An 18,822-nucleotide genomic window follows, 5' to 3' on the forward strand; every position below is an offset into this window, starting at 1 on the left:
GTGTCGTGGTGTGCGAAGGGTGCCGACCATACAGTAAGAAATAGGGTGAAAATCCAGTGGAGCTATGCGTAGTGGTATTGTACGCGTAGGTTATGAAGGGCAGAATGACGTCCCAGTTCGTGTGGTCGGAGGCGACGTACATTGAAAGCATGTCGCCGAGCGTAGTGCTGAAGCATTCTGTGAGGCCATTCGTTTGATGATGGTACGCCGTAGTCGCACGATGAACAATGTAGCATTCTTTCAGAATCGCTTCAACTACTTCGGACACGAAAATGCATCCACGATCGCTGAGTAGTTCTTGAGGCGGACCCTGCCGCAGTATGAATCGGCGAAGCAGGAATGAGGCAACATCGCGCGCTGTAGCTGCTGGGAGGGCGGCGGTTTCGGCGTATCGTGTAAGGTGATCTACTACCAAATGGCCCAGCGGTTACCAGCCGACTGCAAGGGAAGTGGCCCATAACAACTCGATTCCAACGCGCCCGAACGGCCGGGTATGGCCGGGTAGAGGCTGCAGACCAGCTGGCGAAAGCTGGGGTGAAGATTTCCGGCGCTGGCAATCGGGGCATGGGCGAACAAACTTTTGAACGTAGTTGAACATTCCTCGCCATTAGTAGCGTTGTTGGAGGCGCTGGTAGGTTTGGAAAAGTCCCGACTGTGCACACCGTGGATCAGAGTGGAACGATGCGTAGATTTCAGAACGTAGGCTTCGAGGTTCTAGCAGGCGCGGATCCAGGGGGGAAGTCCGGAATTCCTGACCCCCCCCCCTCCACATATTTCCGCGTCGCCCTTCGGTGACAGGGTGATGGCGCTGTAGCAAAATGTGTGGCTACCAGCATTTTCAAAAGTACTTTTCTCAATACCAATGGTAGCAGCAATGTAGAAGTAAAGTTGGCTCGCTCACAAGCTTCGCTGTTTTCCATAGGGATGTGGTGTCGCAATGTTGCCGTAGTTATTTTTGCTAATGAACACCTTGGACCTCCTGGCGCCGGCCCTTCATTAATCGTCCCGTCGGCGGCGGCCAGCGACCGAGGGGGCGTCCCTATGTATAAGCACGATAACGTCCGCGCCAGCGCCTACGCCCCTGATTGAATTAGATCCCCCTGGCGGTGTCATCGGTTGCCTCTTATCGTCACCTGGAAAAGACAGAGGTGCAGCGTAGCGCGTTCACGCCGTAGAAAGAAAGCTAACAAAGCGGAGAGGCGTCGACAGTAGCATTGTGAATACCGGCAACGTGAACACAGACAGCGAAAACGGGACCGTGCAAAAGATAAGAACTTGTCCGTTGCTAGACCATGAGTCCGAGGAAGAACGTAACCGTCTGCAGTCGCTCACGCCGGAGATACTTCAGGTGATAATGGTGATAGTGATTTAATGCCGTCCCCACTGAAACGGGGCGGTGATAAATAGTCACCTAGCTTTCTTAATTTAATCAGGTATGATCTACATGTTTTACATTGAAGCTGTATATGCCTAGGAAAAACGTCAGTGCGTGTACAGGAAGGCCACCGCAGGAACCAGTGCGCATGCGCAAAAAAAAAAATACCGAGTTGGGGTGCCATGCAGGATGCGCCGAGTTTCTCGTTCGTACGATTTTTACACGAGTTTGCTCGATCGCAATCAGTGAACGGAGATAGCAAGGCACGTGCAATAACAGCAGGCAAAAAGAAATGTCCAGATAAAGCCGCGTATGACAAGATGAGCGCACCATGCGCAGCATAGTGCTTCCGCGCTTCAAGCACAGAGGACTGCGCCACAAAACGCGCCATCACCGCGTATTGTTATCAACGCATTATCGCTAGCAATACTGTCAATGTCCCGCTGTCTATATGCACACTTGCCGTGAGCCGCTTGCCACGCCTTTCTCGGGCGCATAAAGGCGTGCCTCCTCTCTCGGGCATTATCTTTCTTTCCTCCGTCGAATGCGAACAGAGCACATGCGGTGCGTTCTTGCACCTACACTTTCCCTCAATCGAATACATTGAAATACAACAAATAAAATAACAAACATTTTATTTCTTAAAGTATCGGTTTTTCGTTTTGGATGCTCTATATTTGTGATGGCTAACGGACATCGAGTGAATTATTATATTTTGCACTTTTTTGCCGCGAATGACGACAGTGAGGCGAAAGCCTACAAGCGGATAGATTCTAGAGGGTCGCTCGCACGAGGGAGTTCATACGGTGAGCAGTCGCCAGGGGCGCTGCAGTGCTCTTCGCGATAAAATCGATGCGATAATGATGGATAAAGTCACTCATGACAATGATCTGTCCATTCCCTGTTTATTAGAAGAATGGCAACGCAGCGCTGCGGCATAGCTGTTCACCGCAGGCACTTTCACTGAGGCGGCTATTAAGGCCGCGGTTTGACCAGGCGGTGGACATTCGGGCTAGTTTCGGTGTCGGCAATAACGCGTCGCCATGAGACTGGTAGCCAAAGGAAAATTCAGTAACATTTGCATATGTACAGATAGAATCACACTTGTCTAGAGCAGTCGAGCGGCCGGCTGCGCGCTGCAACAGCGCCGCGTACCGACAGTCACTGGGTTCGAAATATGTTGGATGCAAGCGCCAAAAGCCTGCACGCGGCATGTGCACTTGCGGCCTATCTGCGATGTCAGCCTGTAAATTTGATCATAAGAGATAGTCAGTTATCTTACTGTCTTTTTCTTCTCATTTTTTTTTGTTTTTTGCTTGCTGTCGCTTGTGGAAAGACCGCTGTCCATGTTAAGCGTGTATGTGCAACAGAATGCACGCACTGGCTCTGAGAACTACACATGATTCAAGATAAAAAATGGCAATGATTCATTGGCGCCTCGGTGAATGGTGACGTCAACGGCAATTGGCACATGAAGTGATAGACGCAAACGACGACTGACGCGAAGTAAAACGCATTTTTTGCTATGTTATCAGCTGAGGCGCCGGCTGCACCCGACGAAGCAGGCAGCGAATAAGCGCAGATCCCGCCCACCCACGTTCGTGAAAAAATCTACAGGCCGATAACATAAATGGCCGCGAGAAGCCATGCCGCATGCAGGCTTTTGGCGCTTGCATCCAACATATCTCGAACCCAGCGACAGCCGGTAATCGGCGCTTCTGCAGTCCGCAGCCGGCCGCTCGACTGCTCTAGACAAGTGTGATTCTATCTGTACGTGGCTCTATCTTTTCATCCTACATAGCAATAACGTAAAGTCATGCAATTATATGTAGAAATAAAATGTGTTGTTGGCTATTTCCTTTTTTAGCATGCAGTATCCTTATTTAGTCACTTCACACGTTGTGCCTACGGGTGGCGCTTTCGCTCTTTTCGCTTCGGGTGCCATTCCGTTCATCTGCTCCTGCCGCTTCCGTACCTCTGCAGACGTGCACGCCTTTGCCTTCTATTGTGCGCTGCAACATTTTGTTTCTGCATCGGCCGGTGGCTCCAGCGACGTATGAAAAACAGAAGAAAGGCCACAAGACGTTTCCGCACGTCTCTGTGGTTGACGAGCACGGGAAGGGACAGCAGGGCCACTTATTTCCGCTGCCAAGTGAAGAAAAGGTAAGCACGTTTTTATGCAGTTGCTATAGCGAATACCCGCTAACCTTATCGAAACGCCTGTAAGACGAAACTAAGGGTATTCCGTACGCGGTATATTTCCCTGTGGTGTGTGAATACATTGAAGTCACCTATTGACAGCAGCTTCTGAGACGAGTGCTAGCTGAACCGCTGGCGGAAATTGAGTTTAGTTATATCTTGGCGACTGCTGTTCGCTTTATGGAATAAACAGATAACTTTCCCGAAGATCCTTGAATGCTTGCTGCGCGGACGAAGGGGTTAAGTTAGAGACTTGCCTGTTCTTGGTTAGACATTACAAGTCACCTAGAGATTCACAAGGTGCGGAGACCAATTGAAGGTGCACTGCGCTAGTGCAGAAAGCAGTGCAATCGCCGTTTCCTTCGCGTTCCCGCTACGGCGCCGGATGCATTTTACGTTGCCCCGCGAAATGTGTCGCGAAAAAAAAAAAGAAAACGCCTGCTTGTCTGTTCTTTATCGAATATTCATCTGGGATGTGCGATGTTCGGGATTGTTAACTGAGAACTAAGCATGCGAGCAGTTTTTTACAGAACGAACGAATTTACCTTCTGGTCAAGTCGCGCTGGCGCGAAATGCGTACGAAGGTGCTTACGTCGGCGCTGAGCAAGCCACGCGCTCCAGTGTTTCCGCAAGTCTCCGCACGCAAAACAAATTGGTCTATAATAGGCAATGATCATATACCGTTTACCAGTGGCTTAAAACTTTTGGAAGATCGTCTTCCAGTAATAGGCGTTCTGCAGAACTAGGAAGACAACGAGTATACGAATAGGTTGAACAAACTAATCCGTCAGTGCCTTATTGACAAGTGAATAGGAAATTTAGTGATGAATATAATTTAGCTGTAAGAAACTGATCAGTGTTTTCAGACAGCTGTTGAGAAAGCAGCATTACCGATCCTGTTATTGCAATATAGTAGCAGATAAAATCTGAATTAGGATTCTAAAATATTTGTGCCATATTTTTAGCATAAATTCTGTAATGAAATATAATAAGAGTTGACGTACATGAATTGTGGAAAGAGTGCTGAAATTGGTTCCTACAATTGCGTTGTATGTAAGCATAAAACTTATATTACTTTCATTTTTTCCAGACCACAGCTCCAGCTCGGATAACTCCACCTCGTCTGTGTTAGGGTATGGGAAATGTGCTGCCGTTAGTCTTTCCACCGTTCTCGCCTAATGATATTTTTAATGAGTAATTACAGATAACTGCTGCGACAAACGATTTGCGTTGGTCATATTGGCTCATGCGAAGTAAAGAAACATGACTTTTTGCTATTCAGAAATGGTGAAAAGCTTTATGTATATGCACCTGTAGTATTTGCAGTTTGTACTGAAGATTCGAGATACTCAAGTCTACAATAATCTTTTGTGTATTGTATCTCTTGCTGTACAAATGTTGCTAATAAAATTGCAAAATAAAGTACATTTCCCTGCCTGTTATTCTCCTGCCGAAACGCAATAGCCACACGCTATGGCATGCTGGCTCACGTATCATGACGGAGTAGGGTAAAATTCTAGTAAACATAGATGGTACTGCTGGAATTTATTCAGTACACGAGCCACACACGCAAAAGGAAATTGTCATTACTGAAAGAACAGGCTCAAAATGACAGCCGTTCTAATAACGCAGACTCTAGCAGCAAACTAAAGTCGTGCTAGTTTCCTTTTTCGCCCGCTGAGAAAATCGCACACTCGTCGAGCGCATTGCAGATGAGCGGGATGGCCGCCTCCCCCTCGCGCATCAGCAAAACCGTTGCCATAACAGCAGGCTTCAGTATTTTTTTTTTCATATTTTTTTAGAAACATGACCTACCAAGCACCAGGGGAGAAATTGGCGCTCGTGATGCAATTCCCTTTTACCTGGGGGGTATAGCAGCTGACCTAGCCTTGGTTTTACCAACTGAAACGACACTCTAGCCATAGAGACGGGAGCAACGGCTGTCCCTGCAAAATTGCTGTGCCGTATTGTGTGATCCTTAGTGACGCAACACAGTGAAATGCACCAGTTTATCTGCGTGCTCGAAGTCTCCGCGATCCATTGCGAAGCAGAGGGTGCTGCCCAGTGACGACACAAATTCATAGCTTGTCACCGCTTGCCCAGTGAAGGTGCCTCCGTGCGCATGTACGCAGAATTTGAGTGTTTTTCACTCCAATGTGCTTGCCGATTTCCTCTGCTGCTGAGCTAACAGCGATCGCAGATGGATATCGCAACGACAGCGCAGCAATCGCGTTTTGGCGGGTGAGGGCTCTTGTGTGCCGTTAGGAAATTAGACTTGGAACGCAGGAAGGTGTTGCAATTGTTTAGTGTGCCGTGCTTGTGATGAAGAAATGCCATCGCTACGTCGCCACAATGCAGGCAATGAGCCGTGTAGTGGGGCTATCACAGCTCAAGAAGACATATCCATAGGCCAGCGAAAGTCGACGCCTTTTTTTATTTTTTTTGGGTATTGGTGCTCAATACATCACCGATGACAGTGGATTGTACGTTTTATTTCGCCGGTCAAGATTGTTAATGCCTCTCACTTCTGCACCACGTCGCTGTTGCTGAAAAATAAGTTGGGCGTGGCCCAACCATGGTGGGCGTGCACACGAGTTACATTCCTCGCACGGGGCGTGACCTATGGTTTTGATTGACAGGCGAACTCGGGTCAAACTCGTACATCGCGAAACCCCCCTCGAGTTGAACACGTGAACATGGTGGCTGCAGCGGCAGCCTGTGTCATCGCATCCAGCGACATTAATTGTCAATATGACCGTCTGGACCTGTTCACCAACATGACCGACGTAGAGTTTCAGCGTCATTTTTGCCTTTCCAAAACGTCAGTGCGCTGGTTCTGTGACGAGGTATGCGATGGCCCTCACCTGCGGAGACAGCATGGCGGGCAAATTATGCTTTCCGAGCACAGAGTGGTGTGACTAACCTGCGGACGAAAAGTTCGTGTGATCGCTTCGGCTCTCTCCTGTTTCAAGCGCTGCTCGTCTACCGCGCCCCAGCCCCAGGCAAGGTTCGGCGTCATCATCGGTGTGCTGGGCACCTGCGAGCACCTGGGGTTCAAACCGGACCAACCAACCTGCGCAGACGAAGTGGTCACAATATATTGGAAGGCTCAGAATGCACGCCGGGGTGCCTTCCGTTGCAACAGCTCCTGAAATCAGTTTTTGCAGTTGCACGACACCGCTGCACTGCACGGCAGGGAGGCGAAGGAAGTGACTTCGCCAACATGGACCGCCTCTGCCGTCCAAACGACCACCTCTCCTGGCGGCAAATGATTTGGCTCACGTACTGCGTAAGCAAACGCGTAGACATATGGCTGTTGAAGGAGATGACCGGCGACTTCTTTCCTTTATCGGAGCACGCCATCGCCGACTGGAGGAAATACCCCATGAGGTCGCGAGGAACGAGCTCCTGGCGCGACCTCCACTCCGTGGCCCCAGGAATAGATCGCGCAAATTGACGAGTGCCTTCTTCGCGGCGAGCAAAAGTACACTCGAGGCCGCCTAATGTCCGGCGACAACTTTCTGCCGAGCCGCCAAAATTACGGTGGTGTTAAAGATGGTGGTCTATGGGTCTTCGGCATGTTCTGTGCGACCAGAGGGGTGCTGTGACTTTCAAGGTCGACCGACGACATGCGGAGATGCTAGGTGCCATTATTGCAGCCAATGTTCAACCGGGGACCATTATTCATAGTCAGGAATTGGCCGCATACAAATATATCCCAAATTTAGCGGATGCTAACGGGGCAATGCCTCAATCTGCATTGGGAGATTGTCAACCACGGCGTGAACTTAGTGGTCCCCATCACGGGCGTTCAAACGCAAAAAATGGAAAGGTATTGTGAAAAAGTGAAGCGCCACCTCGTCAGCCATGGGTACAGGGTAACTGCACCGATGCTGGAGTCCCACCTGGGATGGATGGGGTGGCACTCTACGGCCACGTGCGCTGCAAAGATACTTTCTTGCGCTTGTTAGAAGCCATGGATCACTCGGGTTACCCGGTTACAGTGTACTAAAATTGGCTAGTACGCTGTAACCCGGTATAAAGGTTATGTAGTGAACGCCATCCGCGCGCCGCTATAAATATCCCGCGTTTAAATGGCGAGTTTATAGCGCCACTCTTGAACACAACGTCAAGCACCTGAAAGGCAAGCCTGTTGGCGCATGCGCCTGCCCGTGTCTCGTAAGCGAAAAGAAAAAAGTTCGGTCTTTGTTTGGAACTCATCGCTCATGGTCTCATTGCTCTTCGACCGCGCTAGCAACCAACAGTGGTGACCCCACATGAACACGCACAGCAACATCGACGCGCCTACCGTGTCTGCAGTCGAATTGAAGCTGCCCCCCTTTTGGTCCGCCGACCCCGAGCTCTGGTTCATTCAAATGGAGGCACAATTCGCCGCCCGGCGAATCACAGCTGACCTCACGCGCTACCATCACATCGTGAGTAGCTTGCCGCCAGCTACAGCCAGCGAGGTCCGCGATTTGCGTCTCGCCCCACCTGCGGAAAACACCTACCACACTTTGAAGGAGACGCTCATTCGACGCCTCACACCACCCGAACCCGAAAGGTTACGGCAGCTCCTGAACGACACGGACCTTGGCGACCGCACGCCATCTCAACTACTGCGCCACATGCAGCGTCTTGTGGGAAGCATTACAGGTCTCGACGGCACGCTGCTGCTCCAGATATTTCTTCAGCGTCTCCCCAGCAACGTACACGTGATGCTTGCTACGGTGGCTGAAAAGGATCGCGGCAAGATGGCCGCCATCGCTGACACCATCATGGCAGCGGCAAACCACTCCGCCTCCGTCGCTAACGTGCAAGTGGAGAGTTATTCTGCCCCCTCTCCCAACGAATTACTCGAGTCTCGCGAAGAGATCGCGCGCCCCACCGAAACAGTGGCAGCGTTGCAGGCACGCACTTCGCACCCTTTGGAGCAGTGCAGTGCACAACCACAGCAGCCGCCACTCCGCTGGTGCTGGTACAACAGGAAACATGGCGATGCTGCGCGCAAATGTGTTGCGCCCTGTGGCTATCCGGGAAACACCAGAGGCCAGCATTGAGGGCGACCAATGCTGCAATATCGACGGAAAGTCGCCCCTCAGTGTTCTTCATTACCGAACGCTCAAGACGCGGCGTGGCGTTGAGGAGTGTGGACGCACTCGCATCATGCTCCACAATTTCTATGTTTTTCGTGTGGTCCAGTTCTTCGAACCTACGAAAAGTGCACCTCATCCGTTCCAGGAAGTCAAGCGGCAGCCAGGGAGGCCTGTATTTTGGCCCTTGGACCATTCTTCACGGAAATACGACCAAGGGATTGCTACCTCCAGAAGTGAGCCTGTGTGAGCCTACCGACGAGTAGCGAGCGGCGGCAGCCACGACGCCGGCTGCGACTCCACCTTCGCCGCGACGCCGTCGCAGATGGCGTCTCAAACTCCTGCGCGTTGTGCGAAAAGCGGCTCAGTGGGGAGAGCCCCGACCACCCATGATTCGAACACCGAAGACCGCATGGATTTTGTGGACATCGGACCGCACCAGACGATGACCACCAAAACAGGAATAAGCCCCGCACCGTCCGCCATCAACAACGGTGAGAATACGACCGAGAAACGCATTCAAGACGCCCAAGAGGGCTGGACCACGGTTGTGTCTATCAGGGAAAGAAAAATGCAACGGAGAGAACGTGCGAAGGAGCACCAGAAGAGCGACTCTCCGAAGAACGCAGACAAGCCAAAATTTCGCCCGAGACGCAACGGGAAGATACTACCACCCTTACCAAAGGACGATTTCAAGGTCATTGTGAGACTGCATCAAGGACTTCCGCTTCGAGCAATTACAACTCCCGTGATGGCCCGTGCGATTATTGAGGCTTGCGATGAAAAGATCCAAGGTGAGCAGTTTATGCTACGTATTAAGCCTGGATCGAACATTGTAATTATCTCAACCCCAGAAAAGGAAGTCGCAAACACATTGCGCCAGGTTACATCACTTACGATAAATGGAAAACTCTATGCGGTGAAAGCGTGTGTAGCTCTGGGGGACGGAGCAGTTCGGGGTTAATCCATGGACTCACCCCATATACGCCATCAGACGTCCTTAAATCGAAAATCAGAGTGCGCGCGCTAAATGTGGAAGTCGCTCACGCACGTGTGCTGGGGGACACTAAGAGTGCCGTCATTGTATTTTTCGGAAACCTAGTACCAAGATATGTGTACAACGAGGGAGGCGAAATAGCCTGCTACCCATATCGAAATGCAGTGCAAGTCTGCAAAACATGTCAAAGGGTGGGTCATAGGACTGATGTGTGCCCAAAACCGGAACGGTGTGTGTGTAGAATTTGTGGAAGGGAAGAACCTGCAAAAGGACACGAATGTAACCCGAAGTGTTGCTCATGTGGTGAAGCCCACCTAACGGGGGACCGAAGCTGCAGAAAGTGTTGATCCAGGTTCACCGACCAGAACCGTCGTCAGGACGCCAAGCACGGATGCCATCAAAGGAACATACACCCAAGAATAAACACAGGTGGTTCGAGTCGGAGGAAGAAGAGCAAGGGTATACCACGGAAGGATTCATTCCCTTCGACCAGGAAAATTTTCCGGAAGTATACCGTCAAGAAACCGGGCGGGGACCAGAGAATTCGAAAAGCACACGCCATGCCCGAGCCCGGCCCGAGCCCCTGAAAAAACTGCTCTACCCGGCCCGGCCCGGCCCATGGGCCGGGCCGGGCCCGGGCTTTCGGGTAAGCCCGAGCCCGTGCAGTGCTCTAACTCAGACACGCACATTGTAACGACCAAACAGAACTCCTCCCACCGGACATACGAGCTAAGATTTCTGTGTCCCCAGTCCCTAAAAACATGAGCGAGAAATACCACAGACAACGGCACTTTGCACGGGCCAGGACACTCGAACGCAGGTTCGGTAGAAATGCGGAGGTTTATTACACGGACGCGTGTACACAAGATCGCAAAACTTTTACTGTGGTAGCCACAAACGCTGAAACTACTATTTCCGCAACAGTTAGGGCAGAATTAATGGCCACAGCAGAGTCCGTGGTGGCTCTGGCTATACTATACATGACGCTGAAAATAGAGCACGTTCTGCTTTAATATTAATCGACTCGCAGTCGGCATGTCGCCTTTTCATGACAGGCACCCTGCCCAACCTCGCAATGAAAATCCTAGGAAGAAATCTCACGGAACACCACGCTATTACGTGGTGTCCGGCGCACGCCGGAGTGACGGGTAACGAAAGGGCGGACCGCCTCGCTCGAGAATATAGCATCCGAGCGACAGAACGCACTCTCATAGAATCTCCGATCACAATAAAATATATCTTGGAGGCACAGAGACGAGGAAAGCAACGGTATATCCCTTATGAAAATGAACAATGAGTTTCTGATTAGGACCTGATGCATTTCTAATGTGTCATCAGACAGGCATTAGAAATGCATCGTCTAATGTTGTTTAGCATTACAAGTACATCAGAAACTCGAATGACAATGCACCTTAAGGTTTCTAATGAAAAAAGTAGACAGCTTTTTTTGTTATTTCTAATGTCAAAGCACATTACATAAAAATGTGTATGACGCCAACTCGCGCATTTTTTTTCTTTTACAGCAAAACTGTCTATGGTTACGATGTAGAAAAAAATATATCCGAGATGTTGACAAAAAACAAGTGGGCCGACCCTGGTGATAGTGCAGAAAGGGTCCAAGCTCCATGGCACGAACATTGTACGATAATTATTTTTGATAGTTCATTGAACAACCAATAGATAAGAAATGAGTATTCCACATTTCATATCAAGTTTTTTCTTTTTTCTTTTTTTTCTTTTTTTTACAAGAGTACAAGAGCTATTCTTGTTGACATAGGACACATGGAAGCTGCAGAGACATTGCTTTTTCGAGGAATCTGCGTGCGTCGCACGATACATAAACATAGAAGGCACGGACGACAGGCGCGCTTCCCATGCTCATTAAGCACACAAACACGTAAGCAAGATTCGGACGACCCGGGTGTAACCTGCGCCACACGAGCGAGGGAATATCGTAGCTTTGATGCTTTCCGACAGTTACAACGCGCACTGAAACATCGCACACTGCACATGTGTACCTCAGAGATCGTTCCAACAATTTCTGGGGCTAAAGTTGACGTTAACGACATCAGGAAGTTATCTAGAAGGAAGATGGTACACAAATCATTCAAATCACGCCCCAGCGATGGCTTTCAAAGGACAACATAACCCCAATCTCTAAGGCCATGCTTTTGCTGGCTGCAGACGGCAGAAGCAATTCAAAATTTAAAATACATCATAAAATTTCTTTCTACGATAAACTATAGCGTAAAATATGGAGTGTTCGGTGGTTTGTTTTATCTCGCAACATATATACGTAGCTGGGCGCAACACGACACAAAATACGAGTTTACTGGTTAATATATTTGGCATCACGGAGGCCACAACAACCTCACAAGTACGCAGGTGGCGCTGTTGTTTTTCCTGCGTTCAACGTGCCGGTCGCATGCCGTTCGTTTGTGTGAGCTGCTTGATCGTGTGGTTTTGTGTTTGCTTTAATGAAATGGGACGTAGTTAGCGTGCACAAAAGTGCCAGAAGATACCTTGTGTTTCGTTGCAAACTCGCCGTATGCGTGGCGCGCGAGGCAAACATGGACCAACGATTTTTGTGCCGTGGCCTTTGTGTCAGGTTGTCGTGCAAAGTTGGGTGGACATCACAAAGAAATCATTCCTATTGGTAGCGTGCCTCAGATCGTCCACTACGCAGCGGCATGTATGCTGGGAGTAACATCGTCGACGCAGCACCGGCAACTTGGAGAGCGTCGTGCCATTGAAAAGGTAAGCAATCGTGCTTGCTAACTACACGTGTTGTGCGTACTCATCGTGTGTGCATAGGGTGCCTTGCGAACGTAGGAACAACAGTGACGCCTGTGCTTATGCATGTTGCGTGCTGGTTGTCAGAATTTAGTTTTGCAAATGTATGTATGAAGTGTATGTGTACCTGAAAGTATGATCTCGGTATGATCTCGGCCTCGATGTGCAATTGAATATCCTGATGAGCGTTTTCTTACGATGAGGGGGGGGGGGGAGAAGACATTACGTTCTGAAACAATCGTGGTCATCATGTGCACCTGTACGTGCGCTCCCGCTTTTCTGCTGAAGTTGCATTTAACGACCCATCAGTCTCTTCACCAATACTTACTGCAATTACGTTTCTTCGCTTATAAACTCTTCAACGTAGTAAATAATATGTGCTTACCAGGTTTTCGGTTTACGAGCAGTTTTAGGGGAAAGTAAGCAGTCACAGCTTGCCATATTAGTAGAGCTGTCTTTTCAAGACAAGGGATGTTTCCATAACTTTGACGTATCTAAACATGATAGGGGAAAGTTGCTTAAACCAAGTCATGAAAGCAAACCCTAGAATTGTTATGTAAACAAACATTTCTTTAATGTGCTGCTGCGTGCGTCTTCAAAATTTTACTTTGATGAAGGGGTCCCTATTATCATACATTCATCAATGACTCGACCTTGTGCTCTGTTGCCACCTTGCATGTGTTCACAATATGACAGTTTTATTGTGCCAGTGCTATATATGTTGACACAGAATTCATTTTGTAGTGGTGAGGCCGTGACCCACAGCAGTGTCCACATGATGGCAGGGAACCTGTGGCCCTGGCTACAGCAGCACAGCGTGTAATCTGGATGTCACGTCAGGTATGTATGAAGTGTATGTGTACCTGAAAGTATGATCTCGGTATGATTTGTGTGTAAGCTAACAGACATATTACATAACGGAGCACTACATAGGCTAAATATTTATGCAAGTATATTAAGCTTGCTGCTTGTTTGTGTTCGTAACATTATGCACAAATTATCGTGTTCTATATAAAACTAAACGTAACATGTCCTGATGTTGAGTATTTTTTTTCTCTCTTTGATCACTTGGCTGCAAATTAAGTTTTATTTTTGCTTTGCGTACAGTATATTTTACTTCTTATTTTGGTTTTATTGTTTTGAAACTGTTTCCGATGCTGTAGCTTTTATTTCCGTATTTTTTTCTCTTTTTATGCTACACTGCATGTGCAGTTTTTGTGCATGTTAGTATTCGAAGTGTAGTGTGTCAAATATGCCACAGGTCTAAGCATACAGCGTGCATACCTTTGTTTAACATTGCTATTTACAATTATTTCTGTCTTGTTCTCAGAATAATTGCCACTGGCAAATACACATTTGATGAGCTTGAATTTCTCTGAAACTGAAATATGAGGTGCAGCCGGTGTGACAGCTGAAGTACTCCAGCAATGTCAAAGCTAGCTTGCACCCACTATTACTACAGTATGCCGACGGATACCCGTCACTGTATTTGTGCATTTTCTGAGAACCACCCGTGTCCACTAGGTCAAATTTGTAGTGTCCTTTTGAGCATGCCGGTCAGTTCATTTAACTTTTCAGGACAAAATTTACACAGGCAGGCTGCAGAGGCCAGTGGGGCCCTGGACTGAGGGCTTTGAACACCGCACCTTAACACATTTTCCAGTCAAATGAAGTTTCTATATATGTATACACAGGAAGGGGAAGGGAAATATACAACTTGACCTCGGCTAACAACTGGCATTTTGATGGAAGGATTAAATAAAGTAAGACTGGATGTGTGCTTGCATTAAAACAGTATTTGCATAGAAAAAAGTAAGCAGACATAGACTAATTTCTATCCCTTTTTATCTACGAAGGATGGCCTTTTTCACGCATTAATAATGGGTCTGGCTCACACATGCGTTATTTATGCGGTATGCCTCACTGCTTTCTCGTGTCAATTTTCCACTGTGGGTGACAATAGGTGAACGATCTTATCTGGCCTGAAGTCCTATGGCGGCAATGCACGACCGCATTGGGGAGGCTGAGGTTCAGGGCAAGAGCCTTTATGGAAAGGGCAGTAACAGGCACAAGAAGGACCCAGTGAAGGAGGGATTGGATCCAGTTCATCTGAATGCTGTAATTGGTATGTATTATTTTCATTGTGAAGACTGAATAATATTGCATGGGAAAGTTGCACTTTCGGGCAGTATAGCGTACTTTCATAATTTCTGTAGATGAGGCTCACAAGCGGAAACCACCTTTGCACCCTCATGAAGGAAAGCCACCATTTGTGTGGGTCATTCCACGCCAACTGTCCCAAAATCATCAGCCCTTGCTAAATTGTCGAGTTGCCATGGTCCATCGATCCTTGGCGAAGTCCTGAACGAGCACCCCTTCCCTAACTGGTTGTGTTTGTGAGAACTGTCGAAGCAGACATGGCTCACTGATAGCTATTTGTAATGATACATTTTTCTTTCTATCATGTGTGGGCAGCTGATGGTGAATAGAAAATGTTTATGGTGGAAATTTTGTCATCGCAGCATTTGTTGTAGTGTGGTGCGGCTGTAACTAGCTTTAATATTCGTGATGTATACGCACAATTTTACCTGAGCTGCCTCAGTGCACACAATGTGCTGGAATGAGGATTTTAATGTATTCCTTATGAACCATCCCACCTCTATTTGGAATGATATGCCTCTCTACCCTCAGCAGTAATTTTAATTATTCGAAATAAACAGCCCCGGTGTTTCTTGCAGAAATCTGGAATAGTTGGATGCAATGACTTAAACAGTTTTGTGGGAAAATGTGTGTTGATGTTTGTTGTATACATCTCTTTGAGTGTTCATACAAAAAGCGTGCTGGCAAGACCAAGTGTAGCCAAACCGCAATATTGCATTCTATAACTGCATAGTTGTGCCCTCAATTTTGGTGGAGTGAACTCTCCTGCATTTTAGCGCAGTGCACATCAATCCAGTTTCTTAACTTAAAGATTTCTTTTGCTTAAAACAAAAAGTACCTTTCTTAAATTTCTTATTCAAATAGTCTTGTCATTCTCTGTGATGATTGCCATAAGCTCGAGGACAAAAATTACGGCGCGAAGCAGACGAGGACGAGGTTAGACAAAGAATGACATATAGGGGCGCCAACATCCAGCTGTTTATTCGGCAGAAAACACGCTGTTTTATACATCACACTGTGCAAAGTAGTCATAGTAAAGATAAACGAACAGGAGTGAAGGGATCCAACAAGGGCTCGTGAGGCAGTGATCATCACAGTAGAGAGGAATGCAAAGGTAACAGCAGGAACCTAAACTGAACTATCAGGCAAGCGCATAGGAACACGAGTCCATTACAGGCTCAAATCACACAACCAGAGCACCTGCAGTGCCCGCCCGTGTTGCTGTTGACCACCAACCAGTGCTCTTGCACGATCGTTGAAGCATCGTCCTATTTGTCCAATACACATGCTGGTGGTCAACAGCAACACGGGCGGGCACTGCAGGTGCTGTGGTTGTGTGCCACAACTGGAGCAAATGCCCTTTCTAAGGAAAGCAAGAAACCGCACTGAAATGGAAATAATCGAGGCGTTCTTAATAAATAGAGCAGGCAGTCAGTGTGTTAGCACGCAGTCAATAATATTAAGTGACAAAGAATTGTCGTTCTTAATGATAGCCTGTAATCACCGCCAAGATTAGAACATGCAGCTGTCGTGTTTGTATGCCACTTGATTTGAGCCTGTAATGGACGCGTGTTCCTATGTGCTTGCCTGACGGTTCAGTTTAGGTCCCTGCTGTAACCTTTGCATTCCTCTCTACTGTGATGATCACTGCCTCATGAGCACTTGTTGGATCCCTTCACTCCTGTTCGTTTACTTTTACTATGATTACTTTGGACGGTGTCATGTATAAAACGGCGTGTTTTCTGCCGAATAAACAGTTGGAAGTTGGCGCCTGTAATGTCATTCCTTGTCTAACTTCGTCCTCGTCTGCTTAGCACAGTACTTTTTGTCCTGAAGTCATGAACCAAGTAGCTGCTACAGTGCTCTATTAGCACCTAAACTTTGGTAAGAATACTACTATATTTATATACAGGGTGTTTTATTTTAGCTGCATCAAATTAAAAACAATGCCTGTGGCAGATAACATAGTTCTAATCCTTGATCTAAACTACTCGATGAGGTGGCCATTACTTACGTAAGAAATCAAAATGCTTAATTGAATATTTAACCAAATTACAATAAATAACTTTAATTAATTATTTACGGCCATATCTTAATCTCCAAACTGTAGCTAATGAGTTTCCAAGGTGTATCTACTTCGAACAAATTTTCTGGGCTGCGCTAGTTTCAAGATATTAACTTTCAAAGTGTCTGACGAAATGCATTAGTGTTCCAGTTACTTTTGTGCTTCAATGCAGAAAACAGGGTTTTCTTTAAAAAGTTAACTGGAACGCCCATTCATTTCGTCGGACACTTTGAAAATTATCTTGAAACTGGTTCAGTCCCGAAAATTCGTTCCAAGTGGATCGACTTGCAAACCTGCGGCCTATAATTCGTATATATAAATATGGGCTGTATTGGAATTAATTAAATGTTAATTAGCATAATTATTTTAATTTTTCAATTAGGCATTTTGATTTCTCATGGAAGTAATGGCTGTCTAATTGAGTAGTTTAGGTCAAATATTGGAACTGTGCTATCTGCCACAGGCAATTTTGAAAATTTTGGTGCAGCTAAACTAAAACAAACTGTATAGCGCATTGTTTACTGGGGCCTATGCAAAATATTGTTCGTAAAGAAATGAAATTTTAGCTCTACATTTTTCTGTAAATAGTGTCTAGAAAGGTGCTGTAATTTTATAATTATTTGCTAGTAAATGTTAGCAATGACCAAAATAAGTGCACAGTAAGTAGAAAAGTGTAAATGATATTAGAACAGCATTACAATACATTTTTTAAAAAAGGTGTAATTTACAACACACTTCATGTGTGCACATCCACTCAATTAGCTCGTATTGCACGCTACTAGCCATTGCTGTGCCTCTTGGTCCATTATCGCACACCCCTTGCTTTTTCAGGGCTGCGCAAGTGGACCCACACACACAGTGGCTATACACGCACCTGGTCATTCACAAACATATGCACACACTAGCAGGTCGTTCGAGAATTTTGCCATGCACCATTCCTCTTCCCGTTAAGGCACTCCGCACGTCTGACCACCAGGGGACAGACTCTCGCTGCCTTCGTGTGCACAGCCATAAATAATGGCGGCACCATGCATCTAACATTGGTTGAAGTTCAGCATCTGTTCGTTCACGTTCCACCGAATGATATAGAAAGTTAGTATTGTTCTGCTAGTGTGCTACAATGCTATGCTAAATTTTCATCTTGTTTCTTGCAGGTTACATCCTCCAGCAAGTTCAGGACGACAAATGTGCAGCTCAAAAGCAGCCTGTCCTCCATGCTAAGCAGGGAGATTAAGTAGCCTGGAAAGAAGGTGGTCCTGTAAATACAGGGTGTTTTTTTTAGCTGCACCAAATTTTTAAAATTAGAAAAATATATACCTTGGTCACGTTAGCTTTACCATTCGAGTGTACAGATTGGCGGCCTCTAGATACAGAGCAATTTAGTCACTTAAGTGTGTAATTAGTGAAGTTAAGCTAATTAACTTTCTAATTATCAACTATAGGTGGCTACAGCAAATGAGTACTTTGGGGCCCGTCGTCGACACTACCTATCCCAACGATGAAATTTTGAATAGCGGAGTTCATGTGGAGCTACACGAGCAATTAGTTCCCTTTGGAAAACTTCTTGAAACCGAATTAGGCCGCAAAAAGAGCGTCTGTGTCGTCGATGTCACCGCCCCCCTGCCTTTCGTAACATCTCCGAGGTAAGCGCCAGTCCGGCCCCGCGAGCAGCTTGCATTATTTCCTTGCTATCTGCGGCGTTCGCCGTCGACGCTACAGACTGATATGATGCCGTGCCTGCACTATCTAAAAGCCCAATTTAAGGAGCAGGGTTGGCGCTACAGCGCAACATGATGCCCAACAGAATGACGAAGTAAATTTGGCGGCCCACCGTCATTGAAGCACTAGGCCACCGCTGCAGACAGCCAGGAAATAATGCAAGCTGCTCGTTGGTTTTGCGGCCAGTTTCGGTTTCAAGGAGCCTGCCAAGGGGAACTAATTGTTCGCGTAGCTTCCACATGAACTTCGCTATTCAAAATTTGACTGTTGAGATAGGTAGTACTCATTTGTACTCAGTACTCATTTGCTGTAGCTACCTTTTGTTGATAATTAGAAAATTAATTAGTATAACTTCGGTAATTATGCATGTAAGTGCTGAAATTGCTATGTATCTAGAGGCTGCCAATCCGTACACTTAACT

The 18,822-nt window shown here is 47.1% G+C and overlaps 1 protein-coding gene and 1 long non-coding RNA gene across 3 annotated transcripts; both read left to right on the forward strand.

Moving 5' to 3' along the window:
- Positions 1-7,851: 7,851 nt before the first annotated feature.
- On the forward strand, positions 7,852-8,634 carry LOC119454126 (uncharacterized). The gene has a single exon (XM_037716129.1). It carries the CDS (start codon positions 7,852-7,854, stop codon positions 8,632-8,634), a length of 783 nt encoding a protein of 260 aa, XP_037572057.1.
- A 3,666-nt stretch (positions 8,635-12,300) lies between these two features.
- LOC119452409 (uncharacterized) lies at positions 12,301-17,940 on the forward strand. 2 transcript variants are annotated; one of them, XR_005191910.2, is made up of 4 exons: positions 12,301-12,421; positions 13,202-13,297; positions 14,421-14,582; positions 17,837-17,940. It is a non-coding gene; the product is annotated as an uncharacterized LOC119452409 (long non-coding RNA). The 2 variants fall into 2 exon arrangements; XR_005191909.2 differs by lacking the exon at positions 17,837-17,940 and adding an exon at positions 17,514-17,750.
- Positions 17,941-18,822: the final 882 nt, after the last annotated feature.

The sequence above is a fragment of the Dermacentor silvarum genome, chromosome 5 (genome assembly GCF_013339745.2).
Source record: "Dermacentor silvarum isolate Dsil-2018 chromosome 5, BIME_Dsil_1.4, whole genome shotgun sequence".
NCBI classification, from domain to species: Eukaryota; Metazoa; Arthropoda; class Arachnida; order Ixodida; family Ixodidae; genus Dermacentor; species Dermacentor silvarum.